The sequence below is a fragment of the Lepidochelys kempii genome, chromosome 2 (genome assembly GCF_965140265.1).
Source record: "Lepidochelys kempii isolate rLepKem1 chromosome 2, rLepKem1.hap2, whole genome shotgun sequence".
Taxonomy (NCBI): Eukaryota; Metazoa; Chordata; order Testudines; family Cheloniidae; genus Lepidochelys; species Lepidochelys kempii.
This window is the reverse complement of record NC_133257.1, coordinates 135,116,341-135,133,589: the sequence shown is the minus strand read 5'-3', so window position 1 is coordinate 135,133,589 and position 17,249 is coordinate 135,116,341. Positions and strand designations below refer to the sequence as shown.

General features: G+C 43.8%; 1 protein-coding gene across 2 annotated transcripts in view; it reads right to left on the bottom strand.

Annotated features, from left to right (window-relative positions):
• Positions 1-5,348: 5,348 nt before the first annotated feature.
• Positions 5,349-17,249, bottom strand: part of RETREG1 (reticulophagy regulator 1) — a 151,906-nt gene continuing 140,005 nt past the window's right edge. For both annotated transcript variants that reach the window (XM_073332287.1, XM_073332288.1), the window contains 2 exons: positions 12,750-12,876; positions 5,349-9,761 (listed from right to left, as the gene is read on the bottom strand). In XM_073332287.1, the coding sequence (XP_073188388.1) occupies positions 9,250-9,761; positions 12,750-12,876 (639 nt within the window). In that variant the 3' untranslated portion in view covers positions 5,349-9,249. The remainder of the gene's footprint in view (positions 9,762-12,749; positions 12,877-17,249) is intronic.

Below are 17,249 nucleotides of genomic sequence, written 5' to 3'. Positions count from 1 at the left end.
CTTAACAGGGCTGCAGACAAATTTGAGTTTAGACACATGCATCAAGGTTGACGCAAAGCGACTTACGTTGACCTAACTTTGTAATACAGATCAGGCCTCTTTCCAGAAGGTAGCCTGATTTTCAAAAGTGCTCAGAGGTCACAGCTCCTGGTGCCTTCTGTGTATCTTCAAAACAAAACCATAGAAATTGAAATGGGACCACTTCAGTGATGAGCTGCCAAAATCTTAACAACCGGTTCCCTATAAAAAGTTCTGATTTAAGGGATGTGCCACAGTCTGTATTTTTTGTACCAACAGGGTTACCATACCTCCGTATTTTCCTGGGAAATTTAAAATTTAAATTTAAAAATTCCTCCCGGACCGTGATTTAAGAACCAGAAAGCCTGACCTGTCCGGGAAAATACGGGTGTGTGTTAACCCTGCCTAAAGTTCTTTTTTAAAAAGATGGGCCTGAACAAGAAATGAGCTCCGTTTCACATGTGTGGGTCCCCGCCACTCCTTGGGGGTATGCTAGGGTGACCAGATGTCCCAATTTTATGGGGACAGTCCTGATTTTGGGGTCTTATATAGGCTCCTATTACCTCCCCCCACCCGCTGTCCTGATTTTTCACATTTGCTATCTGGTCTCCCTAGGGTGTGCACAGGTGTGGGTCCCAGCTGCTCCCTGCCCCCCTCATTGAAGCAGGTGTGCAGGGTTACTGCCCTGGGAACTGCAGGACACCAGTGGATGTGGGGCTAGCTGCAGACAGGGGTGTGGGGCAGGGCCAGCTGGAGGCAGGGGGTGCGGAGCTGGCTGGAGACAGAAGGGTGTGGGGTTGGCTGGAGGCAAGGGGGTGTGGGGCTGGCTGGAGACAGGGCAGGGGCCGACTGGAGGTAGGGGCTGGCTGCAGGCAGGGCAGGGGGGTGCAGGGCTGGCTGGAGACAGGAGGTGTAGGGGGTGGCTGGAGGCAGGGCAGGGGGTGGCTGGAGACGGGGGCTGGCTGCAGGCAGGGGGTGTGGGGCTGGCTGTGGGCAGGGCAGGGGGTGCGGGGGTGGCTGCAGGCAGGGTGGTGGGTACTCACGGGGAGAGCAGCCTGAGCAGCCCAGGCCCAGCAGAGCAGCCGGGGACCCACCAGGCAGCAGCGGGAGCCCCAGGGCCAGGAGTCAGGGGAGCAGCAGCAGCAACAGGGCTCATGCCCAGAGCCAGGCGGCAGCCCACATGGCTCCTGCAGCGCCCCCGGCGGCCGGAGGAGGAATTACATCACTTCCCAGCCAGAGCCCATCAAAGCCTCAGCGCCCCCTGCAGGGAAGTGGGTTAACTGCTTCAAAATTTAACAACCAGTTCCGGTGAACTGGTGCAAACCGGCTCCAGCTCACCACTGGACCACTTATTAATTTCACATAATCCAAGCAGTGATCAAATGACATCTTTCAGTCACTAATGATGTGGACTGGGATTCAGTTGGTGAGCTTACCTTTTGGGGGCAACCAAGGAATCTGAATTCTTCAATCACAGCATATTGTCCAGTTAGAACATCTTAGAACAGTCCCAATATTGTCTCTTGATGTAACCCTTCTGCCAGGTGGAGTCAGCAGCAACAAGGGCCAGCTTCAATATTGGGAGGTTCCTCTTAACAATACAAAACAGAACTGGCTTGAGCCCCACCCAGTAACCTGGAAAAACTTAAAACTACCCCTAGGAGTCTGTAAGACAGAGGTGGACAAACTCTGGCCACAACCACATCCATCCTGACTGGCCCTTAAGCTCCCAGCTGGGGAGGCTAGCCCCTGGCCCCTCCCCTGCTGTCTGTCCTCCCCCGCAGCCATGGGACCGTGTGGGCAGTGCGGCTGGCTCTGGGTGATGCAGCTGCCAGTCCTGCCACTCTGAGCTGCATGGTAAGGGGGCAAGGGGCGGGGGGGTTGGATAAGGGGCATGGGGTCCCAGGGGCAGTCAGGGGACTGGGAGCAGGGGGCAGTTGGATGGGGCGGAGGTTCTGTGGGGGGCGGTCGGGGATGGGGAACATGGGTGGTTGGATAGGCGTGGGAGTCCCGGGGGGGTTGTCAGGGGGTGGGGGTGTGGATAGGGGTCGGGGCAGTCAGGTGACAGGGAGCGGGGGAGGGGTTGGTCCCAGGAGGGGGTGGCCAGGAGACAAGGAGCAGGGGGGATTGGATGGGTCGGGGGTTCAGAGGGGGGCAGTCGGGGGGCAAGAAGTGGGAGGGGATGGATAGGGGATGAGGGGCAGGCTGTTTGGGGAGGCACAGCCTTCCCTACCTGGCCCTCCATACAGTTTTGCAACCCCGATGTGGCCTTCAGGCTAAAAAGTTTGCCCACCCCTGCTCTAAGAGGTATTGCTTCCCCCCTCACAAGCAATGAGACTGTGTATGACCAAAAAAAAGCAACTTTTAATAAAAGGCAGTAATTTGGGAAAACACCAAAAGCATAATTTGAAAGCATGTGACCATGAGCAAAAAAAGTATAGGCAGGCCAAAAAAGAATATGAAGAGCAAGTAGCCAAAGACTCAAAAATTAACAGCAATTTTTTTTAGGTACATCATAAGCAGGAAGCCTGCCAAACAATCAGTGGGGCACTGGACGATTGAGGTACTAAAGGAGCACTCAAGGAAGACAAGGCCATCGTGGAGAAGCTAAATGAATTCTTTGCATCAGTCTTCACTGCAGAGGAAGTGAGGGAAATTCTCACACCTGAGCCATTCTTTTTAGGTGACAAATCTGAGGCACTGTCCCAGATTGAGGTTTCAATAGAGATGGTTCTGGAACAAATTGATAAATTAAACAATAAGGCCCCAGGACCAGATGGTATTCACCCAAGAGTGCTGAAGGAACTCAAATGTGAAATTGTGGAACTACTAAGTGTGGTACATAACCTATCAGCTGCTGTACCAGATGACTGGAGGATAGCTAATGTGACACCATTTTTAAAAAAAAGGCTCCAGAGATGATCCTAGCAATGACAAGCTGGTAGGCCTAACTTGAGTACCAGGCAAATTTGGTTCAAAGTATAGTAAAGAACAAAATTATCAGACACATAGGTGAACACAATTTGTTGTGGAAGAGTCAATATGGCTTTTGTAAATGGTACTTATATCTCACAAATCTATTAGAATTCTTTGAGGGGATCAACAAACACATGGACAAGGGTGATCCAGTGGTTATAGTGTACTTGGACTTTCAGAAAGCCTTTGACAAGGTCCCTCACACCAAAGGCTCTTCAAGGAAAGCAAGCAATTATGGGATAAGAGGGAAGGTCCTTTCATGGATCACGGTTAAAAGATAGAAAACAAAGGGTATGAGTAAATGGTCAGTTTTCAGATTGGAGAGTGGAAAATAGTGGTGTCCCCCAGGGATCTGTATTGGGACAGGTGCTGTTCAACATATTCATAAATGACCTGGAAAAGCGGGTAAACAGTGAGGTGGCAAAATTTGCAGACGATACAAAATTACTTAAGATAGTTAAATCCAAAACAGACTGCGAAGACTTACAAAGGAATCTCACAAAACTGGGTGACTGGGCAACAAAATGTGGATAAATGCAAAGTAATGCACATTGGAAAACATAATCCCAACTATACATAAAAAATGATGGGGACTAAATTAGCTGCTACCACTCAAGAAAGAGCTTGGAGTCATTGTGGATAGTTCTCTGAAAACATCTGCTCAATGTGCAGTGTTAGGAGCCATTAAGAAAGGGATAGATAAGACAGAAAATATCATAATGCCACTATATAAATCCATGGAGCACTCATACCTTGAATACTGTGTGTAGTTCTGGTCGCCCTATCTCAAAAAAGTCATATTGGAATTGGAAAAGTTACAGAGAAGGGCAACAAAAATGAATAAAGGTGTGGAACAGCTTCTGTAGGAGGAGAGAGAGAAAAAGATGGGATTTTTCAGCTTTGAAAAGAGGTGACAAGGGGGGCTATGACAGAGGTCTAGAAAATCATGACTGATTTGGAGAAAATGAATAAGGAAGTGTTTCTTATTCCTTCACGTAACACAAGAGCCAGGGGTCACCCAATGATATTAATAGGCAGCAGGTTTAAAACAAACAAAAGGATGTACTTCTTCACACAACACAGTCAACCTGTAGAACTCATTGCCAGGGAATGTTCTGAAGGCCACAACTATAATGAGGTTCAAAAGAGAACTAGATAAGCTCATTGAGAATAGGTCCATCACTGGCTATTAGCCAAGATGATCTGGGATACAACTCTGTGCTCTGGGTGTCCCTAGCCTCTGATTGCCAGAGGCTGAGAGTGTCTGACGGTGGATGGATCACTCAATGATTGCCTGTTCTGTTCATTCCCTCTGGGGCACCTGATGTTGGCCACTGTTGGAAGACAGGATACTGGGCTAGATGGACCATTGGTTTGACCCGGTATGGCTGTTCTTATGTACATTTAAACACCCACCCCAGAGTACGTTGGGCAGTGTCTTTTGCTCTCACCTTGCAGTGTGAAAGTCCAACAAATGTTCCTTTAACTTGCCATTGCCCTCTCCTTCCACTTCACCTTACTCATAGTTACTGTGCTAGGTCAGTGAAGGCCTGTAATTCAGAGCTGTGTTCATGTGAGTTCACCTCGCATGCCGGGGAGTGAGCAAAGGCATCAAGCAGTGCCTCAGCTGCTGCAGCCATCTCAGCAACAGCCATCTCACAGTTGCTGCCACTCGCTCTCCTGCATTGTTCACTCTGCCACTGCTGGCCACTGCCACCACCATTCATTCTGATGTCACATTCTGACGTTCACCATTAACCCAGCTCTCAATTATTTCAGTAGGTAGTGGGGAACCTCCCTGCAGGCTGGGTACTCTCTTTCACCACCATACTGTCACTGTGCTCAACACAGTGGTTATCGGTGATTTCAGCTGTAGTGATCACTTAACAAAGACTCTCAATGCGTGTAGTCAGCTCTGTCTTTAAACAGTGGAGAGAGGAAGGATCTTTAGACAGAACCCACACCACCAGGTATAAACACCCATTCCCATCCTCTCTGTTTTTCAAGTGGAATTTGGCATCCCTACCCACTGCTTAAAGAGTGAAGTTCAGTATGGGGTAACCCCCATCAATCAGGGCAAATTAAGTACAGTTCTGCTGCCCTTTACTCAGATAACCAGGATAACAACATTCTATTACTCCTGCATTCAAATACTAGAGTGATTTGTAACCCAACACAAGCTCAAATTGATCATTTTGACAGAGCAGTTCCCTCTGCTGTGTACCTAAGCAGAGTAGGTGTGCCTATGCAAATACAGTCTGTTCCTCCAGCTCACCACAATATGTCAGCGGAGAGCTCATTCACACCCTGCTTACATGGATAAAGTTCTAAAATTATCAGGCTGTAGCTGAGAGCTAAGATTATTTATTTAGTATGACCCTCCACACTATTAAAACAGTGGTTCACATCAGATTAGGAAAAAAGCCCAACAAGTGGCGGCATTAACTTGACTGAAGTTATTTTTTTGGAATAACAAACATACAATTTTATATAATGAAAGATAAAAACTACCATATTTATTAAATGGTTTTACAAACAATTACTATAATAATAATAATAATAATTAATAAGTATTCCATGTTTATAAAACAGTAATCATATTAGGTTAAAGTGCTGCAAAATATTTTAAACAGTTTAAGACATTTTGTAATTTTCCAGTTTCTGGTTACCTGGATAGATTGTATCTAGAAACCATTAATTGTTTTCATATTAAATAAATGGAGATCAACATACGTCTGTTCAACAGAGTGCTTAGTTAAATGGACATTTGTCTGGAATAAGTGCAAAATGAACTAAAGAAGTAAAATCTGTATTTTTTCATATTTAGTAATGTCCTATTTATCTGTGCTCAAATAAACTAAGCTATCCCTCCTCATTATAGACTCAATTTAAAAAAGAAACAAGCTCACTAAACGATGAAAGGTATGCATTTATGATTATATATGTGCCAAAAAGGCTTCTATATCCCAAGTTTAAGCTTTTTGAAAGGTTCCTTTATTCTGGATTTAACATATTGTTCAAGAAACAGGAGTGACATAATTACGGCCCCCAGTTCAGCCATCCTTACTAGGACAACAGGCTCAATGAAGTCAATAGGAATTTTACTGAGTAAGGAGGACTGAACTAGGGTGCATATATACTCTTCTAACAAATGGAGAAATCCCTTAAAGATACAATCACCATCTAGCTCGATATGTGTTTATTATATTTTTCAATATATTGTGTCAAAACTGTTTTCTATAAGAAAATATACACTTTTACACTATTTAATTTACTCATACAGCTTTGTTTCTGTAATTTTATTAATTTTTGAAGGTGGGAGGACTCTTGTTAGGAAAGAAGCTATGAGAATTATTGCGAGATTGTTAACTGTTGTAATTCTTCAGTAACTTATTTTGTTGCTGCTGCTGAGTGTAGCAAAATTAATATCCCTAATATTAATTCCAACTGAACACACTCTGGATGGGATCTTTTTGAAAGCCAGAAAATGTTTCTTTGTGCTCAAATATCCAACTAATGCAAAGGGAATGCATAACCAATATTTCTTAATTATTTCTGAACCAAGTACTTCTGACCTACGCTGTCTTTTTTTGAGAAAGTTCTGCAGAAAATCATGGCATGCTCAATTACTTACTATTCAGATCCCAAAGCCTTCTTTTTCAGCTCTCACAGATGCTCATGGGTCAGTCTGATATTAATAAAGTATGAAAGGATATGCTATAATTTTATTACGACCAATAATTTTGACTAAGTCCTCTTCTTCCAATCCTGCAGTATTTGGGGTCTTGAACAAAGAGTTAATTATACTTTAACTACTATAAAAACAGAAGAACAAAATATTTTAAAAAGCTAAACACAGGGTAATGAGCAATTGTGCTCCCACATTTCAGTATGTTGTATGTTCAGATTTGTTTTGCCTTGCTTCCTTATGGACAAATTAGGACTTATTCCACACTAGAACACGTAGTCCAAATTGATTTACCTTTCTATCTTGAAACCAGAAAATGGATCATTTACAAAAAGTCTGAGCAACTCCTCCTGCAACTGCTTTTGTTCCTTGATGTAATTTGCATTTCTGTAAGAGTGCCCCTGTATTTTATAATTTTGTAACCACAAATATTCTTCAGAAAACAATAAAGTGCACACTTGTTACAATGCCACCATTGACAGCAAGCCTCATCATCCACTTACAGTCTTGTTAAAAACCTCCCCCTCTCCAGCCCTACCCATCCAGTTTCTTCATGTGTTGTAACCTTTTAATTTTCTTGTTACTTGTACCATCACACAGGGAAGCATACTATTGTCAAGATGTTCTGTAAAGCTTCATTGGTGACTTGTAACTTGTACTCATCTGACTATGTAGATTGTCTTAAACATGCATTAAGGAAACAGTGTTCTTTATTCATCTGAAATGGGGTTTACACTCACTAATTTCGTGGCCACAGCCTTTGTGTTTGTTTGTTTGTTTATTAAATGGGAATGCACAAGCTGGGAAAAAGTCATAAAAAACTTAACAGCTAACAACATATAAAATATGTGGCTGTATTTTATTTATTTTTCAGAAACTTGTATTAAATGTCAGGATGATGTAATTTAAAAAACTACGTTTGTGGGCTCTATATCCAGTTTTCACTTCTTTCAGGATGGGTTAGATAATGAAGGCACAGGCTCACTTTTGTACTGATAAAGGACAGCAAACACAGTTAATATGCATTACTGACGCATAAGCACAAGCAACAATAAAGCTAGTGTCAAAAGTCTTCCATAGCTTTCCTTTACCTAAAATCTTTTTGGCAATCTGTCTAGCTTTTAAATGCCTCAGAAAGAAAAACAAATTTAAAATGGCACTATTTTAAAACAAGTTTTTTTTCTAAAAATAGTCTATTATGGAAGAAAAGCTGACCTTGTTATAAGCTTGGTTTATACTTTCCAACAGTCCTAGATAACAACATTCACCTGTTAAAATGCCAGCAAATAGGGAATCACAAAGATTAGTGATAACAGCTGACATGGTCCCTCAACCCTGCTTACAATTTATAGCACATTAATAAAACTAGCTTTACTTCTTCCTATTAATCTTTGTTTACCTTAAATGGGCATTGCCTTTCATCTTTGTTTAAAGGTGAACCAAAAATCTTGAAAAAAATGGAGTAAGTTACTTGTTTAAGATCCCAAGCCAGTCTGAGTATGTGAGGAGTTAAAAATTACAAATAAATATTTTTAAACAAGTTCCTCCTTCACTTGTATGCCAAGAAGTTTCTGTGTTTCTTCTATAACATCTGGCCTCACTGAACACCAGATACATCTTAAAGAATAACTCTCCAATGACTTCAATTAGTAGTGATAGCAGCTGTCTCATGAGAAAAACATAACCTTGACTGCAGGAATTGGCAGGTAAAAAGCCTCTCTGCTCACCTTTAATATTCTTGGCTTCCCTATTCCAAACTAAAATTAAAAAACAAAACAACAAAAGCCTTGTTCAGTTTACATGATATTCATAATCTCAAGTGTAACATTGTTTTTGCCTTGCTTTTTATGGACATTATTGCCCAGTACCAGACTCTAGCAGAAAATACAGCAGGTGGTCAATTTAGTAGCATGCCATTTCATAACTCTACAAGCCTAAAACATCAGAGATAACTTGGAAATGTATCAGCTTATCAAAAAATTAATTTGAAAGTTTACATATGCAACAGAACTTTTGTTAATTTTGATGGCGTTGCACACATCCTTAAATTCAAGGCTTATGCTAATAAAGTGTTCATTGACATCAAACGTGCCACACACAATAACCATAGGGATCTAGATATTTCACTATAATAGAGGCAGATAAGAAGATTTTGCTTATCTCACTGCATCCTATTCATAATTTCTCTTCACTATACATATTGTTAACTGCTTTGGATGCTTGAAAACTAAGTGTAAACAAACAGAAGGTGGAGAGCATTTTGGCTGAGGACCCCAAAATCTAGATTTGGCAATTTAATTTTTTCTTAAATAACAACTGACCTCTAACATTCATCAGTGACCAAAGAGTGGCTAGATACTTCATTTCATGCTACTACACTGAGGCATAACTATCAGAAACATTAAACTATCAAGGTCAGCTGATATGTATCCAATTAATTCACTCTGTGTAAGGAAATTATTACAACACATCTGAAGTAATAGTTAAAGCTTACAGCTGAGCATTTTCCTTTTTTGCATTTGATTTTTTGTTTCATTTCTGCTATGTTACTAGCTCCAATTTCCAGGTTAATGACCTCCAAGCAGATTTGAAAGGAAGCCTGAAGATTTCTTTTTTTCCTGTGGCTTTTCTTCTTGGCCTTGTGTAAGCCCCAGTTCACCCTCAATCTGCTCAAGCTCTGATTGGTCAAGCAGTTCAAAATCATCAGCTTCTTCTGCGTCTGTCTCCTCACTCAAACTGGGGACTACCGGTGAGGGTGCTTGCCGTGTGGACTGCAACTGGTCTTTGATGGCGGCAGACACTGCAGCTGCAATAACATCACCAGCAATATCACTCACTAAGTTAAAGGTTTGGTCACTGGTCAAAGGAAGGGAAAGGCCTGTGGCAGACTGCCTCTCTTTCCTCTGTCTGGGAGAATGAGCCACCTTGGAAGGCATCTGTTCCTTTTTTCTCTTCTGCTGGATGGGCATGCCAATGCTCGAGTCATCATCATCATTTGTTCCTGCACCATTTTCTAAAGAGGGAAATTCTGCAAGATCTCTGGCAAAAGCTTCTTCATGATCACTAGGTCGGTCAAAATCTATTAAGAGATTAGCAATTGAAAATACTGTTAGCAAACAAGGGAGAATGAAAGAACACAATTATTATTAGTAAAGTTTATTCCCTACCACAATTTTGTGATTTAACAAGGAGAGCTTTCTGACACCATTCAAATTAGATGTTTCTCAGATTATATACTCAGTATTTCAAAGCTGCAAACATCACTGTTGCTCAAAATCTGACTATATTACTTCAGTGAGAAAACAATAATATAATGGGAGAATGTCAGGTTAAAAGTAAATATTAAAAGCTTCCTTAGATTATTAAAAATGTAAAAATTAAATTTCCTTTCACCGTTTACACTGTTTACATTTTACTTTTCACTGGGCTTACAAAATGAAAATTTCCTGGTGAAACTCATCTTGTGGTCCTCATGCATGAGCACCATGCTGATGGGGGTCGGTTGTAAAATCTGCTCGGGAATGTCTGAATCCATTAACAAATCTCTTTTCATTAAGGTATGAAAAAATATCATGAAAACATTTTTGTTAACATCAAAGTTGTATGTAAAACATCCTCCACAAATATTGAACACAAAACCTTAGCAAAACTGACCAGTGTAGTTTCACTTTTAATTGTTAAAAGTAAATTGGATTTCAATGGTTTTGTTTTTAGTAATCCAAAGTGTTATTAGTAACATAATGAATTTTTAAAAAAATTAAAACTTCACAAAAAGAAAAGGAGTATTAGTGGCACCTTCAAAACTAACCAATTTAAGTGAGCATAAACTTTCATGAGTTACAGCTCACTTCATCGGATGCATTCAGTGGAATACAGTGAGGAGATTTATATATACACAGAACATGAAAAAATGGGTGTTATCATACACACGGTAAGGAGAGTGATCACTTAAGATGAGCTATTACCAGCAGGATAACACCCATTTTTTCATGTTCTGTGTGTATATAAATCTCCTCACTGTATTTTCCACTGAATGCATCTGATGAAGTGAGTTGTAGCTCACAAAAGCTTATGCTCAAATAAATTGGTTAGTCTCTAAGGTGCCACTAGTACTCCTTTTCTTTTTGCAAATACAGACTAACACGGCTGCTACTCTAAAACTTCACAGTGTGCTTTTATGACCGGATGCTAGAGTCCTTACTCTACTAAAACACCAACTGACCATAGGCTTGTAAACCAGGGCTTAAGGAAATGAATTAAGGAGAATATATATGAAAAGAACCTTTGTTCTAATGTGCACTGAGGATATAAAAAAAAATTAATCTGATTGAATTTATTTTGTTTCATAAGAACAAGTGATGAGGCATTTTGATAAAGGCTAAAAGATATAAAAGCCCTGAAGTTTAAAAGATTAAAATGAATCATACATATTTATCATTAACTTGTATTTTTCCACCAAATAGTGCTGTTTGATTACAACTTGTGATAGATACTTTAAAAAAAGAAAGAATTAAATGATGTTGATTTGGCATTTATAACTATCCTGCAATACTATCCTAACTTGTAATTTTAAGTAACCTCCAGCGTAGAAGAAAAATACAGGACCTGCAGAATAGAAGAACAACTAACTGAATAGATTACATCAAGACTACTGTAGTGACACCAGATACAGCATATACAATATCAGTAACATTTACAATACTCTATGGTCCTTCTCTTGATCTGGCTAGCTGGAAGTTCTCCATAACCTATCCAGAGTGCCAGATACTGAACTCCTTACTTTTCTTCTACTCAGTCCTCACTCAGGCAAATTCCCACTGGGAGATTGGTTGAGTAAAAACAGAGTAAGGATCTCATGATTTAGCCTTTAAAGAGGTGTCCTTGGGTATCTCCTAGCCTATGAGCCTCCCCCTCCAATCCTGGCTCGATGCTGTCCATCTCCCCCAAGATTCTATTATTTGGAGCCCATTAATGCTTTTCTTTAATTGACTTCTGGAGTGGTTACCCAACATATCAAGATATGCTCCTCCTCTTCCTTCCTTTATATCAACATGGCACATACACACACTCCAAAGAGCAAGAGGATAAATCCTATTTTTCCATGCTGCCTGAGAACTCTGGTGGAGATAGCTGGTCTTGCTGGTTATGAGCATGTTTAATTTAGTCTTTGCTGCTGATGTTATTTAAGTTATACATTAATGTGCTGCATAATGTACAAGACACAGATAATCCTTGTCCAGCAGATGTCCCCAAAACACAATAAATTAAACCTATTGCGGTATACACCTCTACCCTGATATAACGCAGTCCTTGGGAGCCAAAAAATCTTACCGCATTATAGGTGAAACCGCATTATATCAGGGTAGAGGGATTAGAGTGTACAAAGAAATAATGTTTTTTGAAATTTTACTAGGAAAGATATTTTTATTCCTTTAGGATAAAAATGTTTGTAAACTTGCAAACTAAATCATTTTTGTTTGTAGGGGCAGAGGGTTTTGGGCGGGGGCGCAGGAGAGAGGCAGGAGCAGAGTGAAGCGGCAGCAAAACCGCCCAGCCTGGTGGAGCACGTAGCACCCCCTGGCCGGGGCACAGGAGGCAGGGAGCTGGGGCCAGGGCTGCAGCACGGACCCGCTCCCTCTGGCCCCAGGCACCCAGGCTGGGGCATGAACTTCCAGCCATGAGCCGCCCCCCGGGTCGCCACAGCCTGTCCGAGCCCCCTATGCTGTCCCTGCACATCTGAATCGACCCCTGTTCCCCCTCCCCCTATGGCCCCATTATCCAACCCCTCAGCCCCGGCCCAGCACCCTTAACACGCTGCTCAGAGCAGCGTGTGGGAGCCAGACATGCTGATCCGCCGGAGCGTGCAGCCCCGCCCCCCAGAGCGCTGCTTTACCACATTATATCTGAATTCGCGTTATATCAGACCGTGTTATATTGGGGTAGAGGTGTATTTTAATAAAAAAAAGTCAGCTTTTACAAGGAATTGTCATGTCCTGATGTACCCTAAAAATTTTAGATAATTTCCAGTAATGTAATAAATGAAGACTTAAATGAAACCATTACATACCATCAGATGTGTCTGTCTGTGGAGTGTATCCCTCAGATAAATTAAAGGTCCCATTATCAGTCCAAGATACCTCTGATACATCTGTGTCAGACACCGATAGCTCTTTAGCAATAACCGTAGGACTAATCTATAAATATATAAAAATACATGAAATGTGGCATTCTTACACTCAGAATGAATTATTTTACAGTTAAGTTAATGCCTAGACACTGAAAAGCAATGTAATGCATCTTGCTTGTGATATCACGTAGACCAGGGGTGGGCAAACTATGGCCCAGGGACCACATCTGGCCAGACATTTTAATCCAACCCTCAAGCTCCTGCCGGGGAGTAGGGTCTGGGGCTTGCCCGGCTCTGGCGCTCCAGTTGGGGAGCGGGGTCAGGGGCTTGCCCAGCTCTGTGCAGCTCTTGGAAGCAGTGGCATATCTCCCATCCGGCTCCTACATGTAGGGGCAGCCAAGGGGCTCCGTACTCTGCCCCCACCCCAAGTGCCATCCCCACAGCTCCCATTGGCTGGGAACCACGGCCAATGGGCGCTGCAGGGGTGGTGCCTGCGGACAGGGCAGTGTGCAGAGCTGCTTGGCCACGCCTCCATGTAGGAGCTGGAGTGGGGACATGTCGCTGCTTCTGGGAGCTGCTTGAGGTAAGTGCTGCCCAGAGCCTGCACCCCTGACCCCCTGCCCCAATCCCCCTCCTGCCCTCTGAACTCCTTGGTCCCAGCCCAGAGCACCCTCCTGCACCCCAAACCGTCATCCCCAGCCCCACCCCAGAGCCCGCAGCCGGAACACTCACCCCCTTCTACACCCCAGCCCCCAATTTCATGAGCATTCATGGCCCGCCATACAATTTCCATACCCAGATGTGGGCCGTGGGCCAAAAAGTTTGCCCACCCCTGACACAGACATTCTTTCCAGCTTAAATGTAGAAACAAGTAGGTAACACTTACAGTACATCTATGCTACAGCTGTGAGCATACCTCCCAGCTTAGGTAGACAGACATGTGCTAGCTCTGCTTGAGCTAGTGTGCTAAAAATAGCAGTGTAGCTGGGGGTAGCACTGGTGGCAGTTTAGGCTAGCTACCTGAATATGTACCCAAGGGGCTGGGCAGGTTTGTACTCAGGTGGCTAGCCCAAGATACTGCCCTAGCTACTCCCCAGCTACACTGTTATTTTTAGAGCACTAGCTTGAGCAGGGCTAGTGCATCTGTCTACCTGAGCTGGGAAGCTGCAGTGTAGATGTACCTTAGTGGTATGAAGTATTTGAACATATGCAATTATAAAACACATTTTGATGTCTCTGATGTTATCCCTGCTTGTTGCTGGAAGTATTTTAAAGTCTTTTTGTTGTATGTATTATCAAAGCTACATAACTCTGCAAAGGCTGCACGGTATAGTCATTTACATGCAATATAACACCACATAAAAAGTGGTCATATGGGTTTAAATTATTCCGCAAGTCTTTGACAAAATATGTGGTTTAACTATAGAAAGAAGTTGTTCCTCACCTTGTGCGTCCCTGTGAGTGCTCCACTGTAGGCGTGTCTGCATCCCTGCACTGGTGATCAGAGAACTTTGGTAGCACATGCACTAGCTCTCTTCGTGCTGCGCCATGAGGCTAGCCAGTATGCACGGGCTATCCATCCTTCTCTACCACAAAGTCCCATATTGGGAACTCTGAAGTGGAAGGGAGAAGGGCAGGTTGTGGAGCACCCCTAGGGGGACACATCTTGAAGAACCTCTTTTACTGCACAAGGTGAGTAATTGCTTCTTCGAGCAGCATCCCTACGGGTGCTCCACTGTAGGTGATACCCAAGCAGTACCCCTTTTGGAGGGCTGGACTGTGGTGGCCATGCCTGCGGACTGTCAACATCAGCAAAATGTCTCAGAGCCCGCAATCAGATTACCCTGATGGGCCACATGTGACCTGCAGGTTGTCCACCACTGGTCTAAGGAGTGCCGGGAGGTAACTCACACTTCCACCAGTATAAGGAGTTTTTGATCCTTGTAGGTAGTGACAGGGATTTGTCCAGCCTGTCTCCGTTCGATCTGTGAACCGAACTGAACCACAGTTGGAGGTATCACATGCGGAGTCTGGTGTGTGGTATCACAGCCGTTCCTGCCACCATATGCCCCAACAGTTGAAGGCAAAGTCTGGATGGTATCTGTGGACTGCATTGAGCCGTGTCTATGAGTGAGATGAGGGATAGGAACCTGTTGAGGTAGGAAGGCTTTGGCCTGTAGAGCATCGAGGTCGGCTCCTATGAATTCCAGGTGCTGCACTGTCCTGAGGGTTGAATTCTGGGTATTGATCTGCAAGCTCAGTTCTGTAAACAAGTGTATTGTGGTGTCAATGGCTTGATGAACCTCCTGAAGTGATCAGGCTCTGCGGAGACAATTGTCCAGGTATGGGTAGATCATTATCCCTTGTGAGTGTAAATGAGTGGCTACCACTGGGAGAACTTTGGAAAATACTCTTGGGGCCAATGAGAGTCCGAACGAAGGACTCTGTATTGGTAATGGTCGTGTCCCAGAGTGAATCTGAGAAATCGTCTGTGAGCTGGTTGGATCAAAATGTTAAAGTAGACATCCTGTAGGTCAAGGGCTGAAAACCAGTCTCCCTGTTCCAGTGATGGAATAATCATCAATAAGCTGACCATCTTGAACTTCTGAGCTTTGACAAACTTGTTGAGAGCTCTGAGGTCCAGTATGGGTCTCCACCCTTGCTTTCTTTTGGGTATTAGGAAGTAACGAGAGTAGAACCCTTTGCCTCACAGATGTTGAGGTACTGGTTCTATGGCTCCTAACTGGAGGAGTCTATCTATCTCCTGTCGTAGCAGACTCTCGTGAGAAGGGTCCCTGAAGAGGGACAAGGAAGAGTGTGGTGGAGGGGGCAGGGAGGTGAAGTGGATGGAGTATCTGGATAAGATGATCTCTAAGACCCATCTGTCCAATGTTACGTGTTCCGAGGCATTGTGCAATGCTGCCATATAGGTGCACAATCATAGTCAGTTGCAGGGAGTGGTCTTGTGGCACCTTGATCTGCCCATCAAAAGTGGTGCTTACAGGCAGGAGGCTGGGTCGAAGATTGTGGACTGGATGGCTTGAGCTTTGGGAATTTCCCCTTTTTTCTTTGTGGCTCATAATGGTGCTGTTATGGTAATTGAGTCATATATGGTCTGTGTTGGAATTGGGCGCTAAACCATGTCTTTTGCCCTGGTGTATAGATTCCCAGCAACCTGAGGGTGGCCCTGGAATTCTTCAAGGTATGGAGGGAGGCATCGGTCTTCTCAGTGAAGAGCTTTGCATCCTTTTAGGGGAGGTCTTCTATTGTGGTCTGCATCTCCTTCAGGAATCCTGACAAGTGGCGCCATGACACCTGCCTCATCACCACAGCCATGGAGATGGATCTAACTGCCATGTTGGTGGTGTCGAGGGCTGACTGTAGCAATGTTTTGGCACTAATTGTCTCTCCTTAATGATGGCCTTGAAGGATTCCCGATGACTCTTTGACAGTTTATCAATGAAGTCATTCAACTTACTGTAGCTTGTATAATCGTATTTTTCCGTGAGAGCTTGAGAGTTGGCAATGCGGAATTGTAAGGAGCATGAGGACCTTCCTGCCAAAGAGATCAAGGCACTTCCTATCCCTGTTATAGGGTGTTGCCCTGGAATGCTGTTGTCGGCCATGGGAATTCACGGCATCTATCACAATGGAATGGTGGTGGATGGGAGAAAAGGAACTCTGATTCCTTTGTGGGGACATAATATTTCTTGTATGCACACTTACATGCTGGAGCTATCGATGCCGAGGTTTGCCACACCGTTTTAGCCAGGTTTAAGATGGCTTCATTAATTGGGAGGGTGATCTTCAAGGAGGATATCAAGGAGCTGGTGTGTATCCTTGACCTCCTCCAGTGGATGGAAATTGTCTACTAAGGACAGACGTAAAGGCATGACTGCTTCATCCGGGGAAGAGAATATGGCTTTAGATGTTCCGTCCTCCTCCGTGTCAACCTTTTGTTCCTCCATTTCCTGAGGCTCTGAGGCCCTTGTTGCCGTGGCCAAAGGAGTGTTCTGGGAGGGTTTTCGGGCGAGGCTCGAAGCTTGCGAGGCAGGCTCTCGGTGTGCTGCCTACGGGTCGCAGTATGGCCATTATGGTGGCATATGGCCTGGTAGAGGTTCCCATGGGTGGCTGTACCAAGATGGTGGTGGTATACCATCTGCTGGTACATTCCCAGATCCTGTTGATAGTTGGAACCATACGGAGCTTGGGAGGAGCCCTGTGATACTTCCTCTGGCTCACTATCTGACCCCTCACTAGATAGTGGAGGAGCATGGCATGATTGCAAGGATATCCCCTGTGCCCAGCAAAAACATGATGCCCTGATGTTGGTAGTGAGCGGTGAAGACTCAGGTGCCTTCATCATGCAGAAGTCTCTGGTCTGGTGGAATTCCACCGGTACCGATTCTTCTGGTGTCAGGGGAGATGGAGACCTTGCCT